Source organism: Trachurus trachurus (genome assembly GCF_905171665.1).
Source record: "Trachurus trachurus genome assembly, chromosome: 11".
NCBI classification, from domain to species: Eukaryota; Metazoa; Chordata; class Actinopteri; order Carangiformes; family Carangidae; genus Trachurus; species Trachurus trachurus.
In genome coordinates this window covers 32,221,316-32,229,878 of record NC_139904.1, presented here as the reverse complement: position 1 = coordinate 32,229,878, position 8,563 = coordinate 32,221,316, and the positions used below count along the sequence as shown (strand labels likewise).

At 47.0% G+C, this 8,563-nt stretch overlaps 1 protein-coding gene across 1 annotated transcript; it reads right to left on the bottom strand.

The window, feature by feature from the left end:
- Positions 1-3,562: 3,562 nt before the first annotated feature.
- LOC310993263 (CMP-N-acetylneuraminate-beta-galactosamide-alpha-2,3-sialyltransferase 1-like) lies at positions 3,563-4,830 on the bottom strand (the record flags this gene model as incomplete). The annotated part of the gene is made up of 3 exons (XM_083981577.1): positions 3,563-3,694; positions 4,382-4,463; positions 4,697-4,830. The coding sequence occupies 3 exons, from the start codon at positions 4,828-4,830 to the stop codon at positions 3,563-3,565; spliced, it is 348 nt and encodes a 115-aa protein (XP_083837703.1).
- Positions 4,831-8,563: the final 3,733 nt, after the last annotated feature.

Below are 8,563 nucleotides of genomic sequence, written 5' to 3'. Positions count from 1 at the left end.
AAAAAACCACTCCAAAGGAGAGAAACAAAAAACACTGAGGCAGTGAGGCAAAACAGCAAACAGGCAAGGAGACAAGAAAGCGCAGTACAACTATGGGTGTGGTCGATAGGACGGCTGGGGTGAACCAACGATCAAACATTACGGCACAGGACAAAGGGAGACACAGACACACACACACACACACACACACACACACACACGCGCACACACACACACACACACACACACACACGAGGAACAGCTGGAGACAATCAGGAATAATCAAGGCAGGCAGACTGGTGACACACAAGGGAAGGGCAGGTGACCTGAAACAAGAGGGCGGTCTGACTGATCACACCTCAGATATGTCCTCAACCTGTTTTAGGTGAGCTCACACCTGAATTTACATAGATCTGCATGGTGGAATTAGGTGGAAGTGGAACTACTGTACATGGAGGGGAGGGTTGAAGAGTTGACATGTAAGTGTAGCATGAAAACATGAACTTCATCACAATATCCCAGGGGGAAAAGCTTGTATGACTTGGTTGTTCCTAACACTCACATCTCTCATCACCTTTTTCCCTCATTTTATAACAGGTCTATTCGTCTCTAGGTTCTCATCTCAATGCAAGTCATTTGTCCAGTACCTTAGCCAAAAAAAAACAACAACAACAAAAACTTTACTTTGTGACCAATGAGTGGCTAGTCTTTCTCCCACAGATGCACCCTGCAAAAGATCTAACCTTCATGAATTAAAGGGACATTGTGTAACTTCTCCAGTTATCTCTTCAGGAAAATCGATTATTTGGTTCAAAAGTCTGTTGTTCATTCATCAGTAATCCCCCCCATCAACAAACTGAAGGGTTCCTTTCAGCTCTGAATTAGCTCTTCATATCATTCATATCTACATGGAGCGGGTAAGCTCGGTGCTGGCTGCCATGTGGTGTCTCCATGTTTTTACCTTCAGTGGCAGCGTGACGGTAGGTAACCACGGAAACTCAGCGGAGACTAGTGATGGCAAGAAGGACAGCAGACTTCGACCCATCCTGGACCTATGAGGCCTGAACAGGTATTTAAAAGTTCTGCTGTTCCACATGCTGACTACAGCAGTTGTTCAGCGTGTGGTCTGCCCCGGCGAGTGGTTCACGACCATAGATTTGAAGGATGCATACTTTCATGTCCCTATCACGGCTCATCATCAGCCCTTCCTCAGGTTTGCCTTCCAGGGCCACCATTATCAATTCAGTGTGCTCCCCTTTGGGCTCTCCCTGTCCCCCAGGGTGTTTACCCACTGTGTTGCAGCGGCCTTGGCGCCTCTGCAGGCGGGGGGCATGAAGGTCCTGTCTTATCTGGACGACTGGTTGGTGTGCGCGCCATCCCGGGCCCAGGTGATTCGGGATACCAACCGTCTAATGTTGCATGTGTCTCAACTGGGCCTCAAGGTCAACGTTGCAAAAAGTTGTCTGGTTCCCACTCGGCGGGCCGCCTATTTGGGTCTGGTTCTGGACTACTGGCCTACCTGTCGGAAAGACGCGTGGACGACATCCTCCAACTCCTTCCTTACTTCAAGAGGGGCAGGCGGCTGCCTTTCGTTCAGTTCCTGCAGCTCCTGGGCAAACTGACGGCCGCATCGACTGCTATACCTTCCGGCCTGCTGCTGCTGCGTCCGCATCAGATGTGGCTGAACAGCTTCCATTTGGACCCGAGGTCCCACAAGCACAAGCTGCTCAGGGTGTCTCGGGTGTGTGTCCACGCCCTGGCGCCATGGCAGGACAGGGTGTTCCTACTGGGGGGCGCGCCTCTGGGGGTCCTTCCTTCCTTCCAAGAGACGGTTGCAACAGATGCATCCCAGTTAGGCTGGTGTGCAGTCTGGTGTGGCAGGTCCGCCCAGGGACGGTGGTCTCCTCGGGACCGCACGCAGCACGGCAATGTGTTGGAGCTGCGGGCTGTCCACCTGGCTCTCCGACATTTTCTTCCGCACCTGCAGGGGAAACATGTGCTGGTTCGGTCAGACAATAGGGCAGTGGTCTCCCAGATCAACCATCAGGGGGGCACCAAGTCGGCGCAACTGTTGCAGGTGTCCCAGCGCCTGCTGACATGGGCCACACCCCATCTGTTGAGCTTGCGAGCAATGTGGCTCCTGGGGGATCGGAATCAGGTGGCAGGTTTCCTTTCAAGGCACAAGCCTCCGCCGGGGGAGTGGAGGCTACACCCAGAGGTGGTCGAGCTGATCTGGGGCTTTTTCGGCAGGGCGGAGGTGGATCTCTTTGCCTCGAGGGCGTCAACCCATTGTCCCCTATGGTTTTCCTGGATGGAGGAGGACAGTCCTCTGGGACAGGATGCCTTGGGGCACGAGTGGCCCAGCGTCTTCCCGTACGCCTTTCCACCGCTGCCTCTTATCCTCCCGACGCTGCAGCGGGTCCTTCATCGGGGACATCGCCTCCTTCTGGTGGCCCCATTCTGGCCAGGGAGGCCCTGGTTTCCTCTGCTGCGGAAGCTCTGCTGCAGCTCGCCATGGCGTCTCCCAGGGAGGAGGGATCTCCTGTCACAGCTAGGGGGCCGGATTTGGCACCCCGACCCCTGCCGTCTCCAGTTGTGGGCTTGGCCGCTGCAGGGCCCGACACGCTTCTGACCGGTTGCACTGAGCCTGTCCGACGAACCATCTTGCATGCTCGTGCATCGTCCACCTGTCTCCAGTATGAGTGCAAGTGGAGGAGGTTCTCTGCCTGGTGTGCTGACAGGGGGGAGGACCCCACTTCTTGTCCAGTGGCCACCGTTCTGGACTTTCTTCAGTCTCTCCTGGACGACGGTCGTGCACCTTCCACTTTGAGGGTGTATGTGGCTGCCATTTCAGGGCGGCATGATCTCGTAGACAATGCTACCGTAGGGTGCCAGCGGTTGGTGCCTCTATTTCTGAGGGGGGCATTGAGGCTGCGGCCCTCTGTGTCCCCGAGGGTTCCAGCGTGGGACCTCTCCCTGGTGCTGAAGGCCCTGGCTTCTTCACTCTTTGAACCTCTCGCCCAGGCTGACCTTAAGTGGCTGTTGTTGGAGACAGCCTTTCTCCTGGCTATCACCTCAGCGAAGCGGGTGGGGGAGTTGCATGCTTTGTCTGTCAGCGAGTCCTGCCTGCGTTGGGGCCCTGAGGCTTCGGGTGTGACCCTGTGGCCTAATGTTGCGTTTCTGCCAAAGACCTTGCCCCGTGGCCATGTCAACCACCCTATTCACCTAGCTCGGTTTGATCCCCCAGCGACTGATGATGAGTTGCGTGTTTTGTGTCCTGTGCGGGCCCTGGCTGCCTATATCGGTGCCACTGCACATGTGCGGCAGACGGAACAGTTGTTTGTTTGTTATGGGGGTCATACCAGGGGTTGTGCCCTCTCCAAACAGCGCCTTTCTCATTGGATTGTGGACACCATCTCTTGTGCTTACAGGATCAACGGTTGGTCATTGCCGGCGGGGGTCACATGCCACTCCACACACGGTGTCTCCACGTCCTGGGCTGCCCTGAGGGGCGTACCCCTGGATGACATCTGTACTGCGGCCTCTTGGTCGTCGCCGGGTACTTTCCATCGGTTTTACCGGCTTAATGTTGCTGCTCCCCACCCGTTGGCCGTGGTCCTTTGCCCTGGGCCTTCGACCTCTCATCAGTAAGGTGGGTTGTGGGATTCTTCATGACACTGTTGGTATAGGTCATCCAGTGCTTAAAGCACCGCCTCTGGCGGTCAGGAGGGACGAAATAGAACCAAAGTTACAGTTGTAACTACGGTTCTATGAGTCCCAGATGACCGCCAGAGCGCTCTGTCACTCAGAATCCTTGTGCGTTCACAAGTAGATTTTGGGAGCCGATTGCCTGCTGACACCGGAAGATATAGCCTCCTGGGGGTCATGCAGGGGTCACAGGTGACATTGTTGTTTTTCGTACTCGACATGTGCTTGCGCGGGCGGAGTTATCCAGTGCTTAAAGCACCGCCTCTGGCGGTCATCCGGGACTCATAGAACCGTAGTTACAACTGTAACTTTCGTTCTATAGGCTATCTACAGTGCAAGACATTCAAATTAAAATACTCACCAGATCCTTGTTAGGGTTTGAATTGGCAGCAGTATTTTTTCTGTTGGAGGGAGCATTCATTTAGAATAAAGTGGAATCAAGTACAGATTAAGTATTGTTTTGCAATCATGACATTAAAACCCATTTAAAATGGTCAAAATGCTAATTATACACAATTATACACACACAAAAATACATGCATGCAGTTACGTTTTAGGTTTATTAACATTAATAAATACAAGAGAGTAGCCTTAAACACTCACCCTTGATTGAATTTCTGGAGAAGCCATAGTAAATCCTTAATCTTGAATGGAAAGAAAGAAGCACTAGATGAGTGGTGCTGTTCAAACGAACAGCGCTTTCTGGATACATCACATGATGAGTTGTTCTCCTCCCAACATCTGCTTCATAACCTTTGGTAGGCCCACGGTTAATTCTGAATAATACAAGGGAGGACATATTTAATATCATGCCATTACAGGCCAGTTATGGTGACTGAGGGTCAGATTCAAAGGAAATCTCCCCCCTCCCCCCAAAAAGGGGGCTCATACTGAAAAAAAGGTGACTCAATTTGGCAACAACATCACTCACACTATACATTTTTTAAAGGCATTAATGTTATCATTCAATGACAAACACATGCACATTTCTATAATTCTGAAGCTTTACCTTATTATGATGTCATGGTAATCTATCAGAGGTCCATAATGTGATCTCTTCAGATTAGCAGAGTTGCCCACCACAGCACAAGTCCTGCAGCGTTCAGGGCTGCCTTCTACAACAGCTGGAGTGGGTGGGAACATCTCAAACAAGCTTTTCACTGTTGCATTGTAGTAACTGAAGTTGTAGCTTTCTCTGTAAATGCGCTGACACACATAACAGGCAGAACATTAAGAACATTAGCACTGTTACAGCATTATATTGTGAAGCACTCAGAAAACACTTTGTTACTGAGGGTTACACTGACCACAATTCTTTGTTACTAATGTGTCATCAGTGTGTCGAAAGTCATTTTTAGCGTTGGTCTTAACAAGGAGCAGCCTCAATGAACTGTTAAAAGCAATAAACAAAGCAAAAAAAATGACTATATGCATAGTGAGTAATTCTCACTTGCAGTGCAGCCTGCACATCGGTAATTTAAATACCCTGCTTAGCGAATTTGGCAATTTGGCAGACCGAGATGAGCCAAGATGGGTGTGGCAGTGCAGCAGGGGGAGGTGTCGACAGATTCAGCTTGGCGCAGTGACAATTTTGTGCCAAAAAGCTGCGCTGAAAGCTGGCCATCTCCAACCAGGTCTACTCTCGGCGCAAGGCAAAGCGCAGCCGGTAATTTTGCACACAATGAGGACACATCACCAAAACCTCACAGGCAGGTTTCCAGAATGACAGGCACATTTCTATGCAATCAATAATAACAAAAACCACTACTCAATGCAACTATCTGAACCAGCACATACATATCTATATTGATTGTCCTGTCACATCTTATGTCTTCTCACAATTTTGTTTTGTTCATGTAGGGGAGCGCCGGGTCAATTGAAACACGGGACGATTGATACACAGCGATTTCCTCGAAAACCACACAAGCTTGAGCCGTCAGATTTTGTCACTATGTTCAGCACTCAACACCTACCAATCCTGGGAAAGCTTGTGAAATTACGTCACGCCATTCAAAAGTTATTAGCGCGAACCGGTTTTTGACTACGGAAAGTAAAATGTTACGTGCGGTAGTTTTTTTGTGATCAAAAGTTGTATTGTGTGTTTCATGCAATAATAATATGACCTGACAACAGATGAATTTGTACATAAACAGGTCCTAAACTATGCAATGTCATAGTTTTGAAGTTTAGAGGCAAAACAGGTTGAAGTGTCAGTAGTCGCTGCAGGGACGATTGATACAGCTGTTTCAAATGTCCCTCACGCCACCGTGCGTAGTGATTGTGGTCACATTGCGCGATCAATATCTGTATATAAATCACCAAATTAATACCCTATTGTTCTACAATGAACAACAACCGATTTGAATGAACAACATGTATTTTTAATAAACACCACATATTTTTAATGTTCGTGTTTATGACGTGAATCAACAGATATTCAGCAAAGTGAGGGAAAAATGCCGAGGGTAAAATGACAATATGTTCAACTGTGTATCCATAAACATGACTTAGGACAGAGAAATAAGTAAATGAAATGAAAATGCAGTCGTCCAACAACTCGTACAAAAGAAGAAAGGTGAGTTTAATCGAAATGCGGATCTTGACAATTACGCACGGGACAAAAATATTTATTTGACCTATTTATATTGTGAGAAATGATGTGACATTTTGGCAATGACGAGTACACTAGTATGTTGTCCGATATGCTGCATAAAAAGAGAGTAATGTCAGTAGTTTCTGTTTAAAATATGCTGTTTCAACCGTCCCTCCTATGTGTCTCAAACGACCCGCATAGGTGGGGCGTTTGAGACAAATGTCAACTTACGTTCAAAGTTATAAAACAGCGCGATCATCCAACATATGTGTTAAATTACACTTGTAACTAAGAGAATACACATGTGAGTTGTTGATCACATGATAAAAATGTTTGTGTACATAACGTCATCTTTGAAAAAGACGTTTAAATGAAAAGTGTATCAATCGACCCGGCGCTCCCCTAATCTTTCTTCCTGTAAATAGGGTAGGCATAAATAAGCTTTGCTTCTACCTACACTTTTCCGCCCATATTGAACATGAAATACTGATTTGTCTGTGTATATGTTTTATGTTTTGTCAAATGGATGAATAAATTACTTACTACAAAAAAAAAAAAAAAGTCAGATCAAAGGCGCATAATGGAAACTCAACCTGACTGAATTAAAGCAGAAGTAAGCGGAATGTTTGTGTTAATATAAGTCTTAAATAGTTCTATCTTCCGACAGCAATCACTTATGTAGAGTGTTTGGTCTGAAACACGGGTCTGTCAGTCACTCTGCTCTGCTGTAAGCCCAGGAGAAAACTTTCCTTGTATCCTACAACCTTTATCCAATGAGGAGAGAGAACGGCATAAAGGGGCGGTCCTCTCTGTGTGTGCAGCCAAGGGATGCGCGTGAATGTGGTGACATAGGGACGAGGGCGGGGACTGCTAACTCCATCAGCTGACAGGAAGTTAGCCAAAACCACCGGATCGCTTACTTCTGCTTTAAGCATTAGTTGTGCTTTAAATACTGAATTCATCATAAACACATGAATACCCATTAGTATGTAGTTTATAAACATAGTTTAAAATGTTTTACTCATCATTCATAAGCACTAACTGTGTTTATAAACTACATACTAATGAGTATTCATGTGTTATAAATGAAGACTTCAGTATTTATTAATGACAGGAAGTTAGCCAAAACCACCGGATCGCTTACTTCTGCTTTAATATGGACTCAACATGAGAGAGAAGTAGGGATGGGCATCGATTTTCGAATATTTGAATAGTCATTAAATCATAAAAAATTGAATAGTTCATCATATCTGGAAAAAAAAAAGTTGTATTACTGGCGCCTTTCGCAAGGGGGCAGTGTAGCGTTTGATGATACACAGTATGGCGGGCTAGATGCCAAGCTGTAGAAGAAGAAATAGAGGAACAAGAACCTGCGGGGACTGCTTGTCAGTGCCCGATCCGTACCCGGAACAAGATCCGTTCCAGACGCTTTACGGCATTAGCTTCAAAGCTATGCTAACTAATAGCCTAGCAGTAGAGCAGCTAAAAGTCCGCTGTAGCGTTGTGAAAAAATGTCACTTTATTAATTTTTAATATTTTTTAATGCGAGAAAGTCACAGTTTAGAGTCCTAATCTGTGGTCAGTTACTGACGTCTGTTTGGAAGTTTGCTCCAAGGTTTTGGGAGAAGTGCAGAGCTACTGGGAGCAGCCACCAAGAGCTAGCTCGCTGCTCGGCTCATCTCAGAGGCAGCAGCCGGCCGGCTGAGGGGATCGAACCTGTGATCGACCGGTCACCAGATGTCATGCCGGTGGAGAAAGGAGCAGATTAATTTGTGGTCTCATTGATTAGTTTGTGTAAATGAAAAGTGAAGCTTCAGGTGTGTGCTGGTCAGAGGAGCAGTGCTGACTTGCTGCTGTCAGTATGTGCAGAAATCACCACATTTACATCAATAAATAAATGTTTTACAATTAACTGATCAGTCTGCATTAAACTGAATTTAATCAGAAATAGAACAGAGGGGAATTCGTTGTGACGTGCTTGTGTTTTTCCTCAAAGAACGTCTCGGGCACTGACACTGCTAACTCCATCGGCTGACAGGAAGTTAGCCAAAACGACCGGATCGCTTACTTCTGCTTTCACAGCTGAAACTGTGATGCAAACTAATGAAAAAACTAAAACAAACAATCGTCTCTCTCAGCCAAACACAAACAGCCAGATAGTGATTATATTCGGTATCTCTCATCTTAGAAAATTCAAAAGAAAAGAGAAAAAGACAGATGCTCGGCAATGCATCCTTTATGCTTCTGATTTCATCCCCATTACACATAGTATTTGTTTATGTT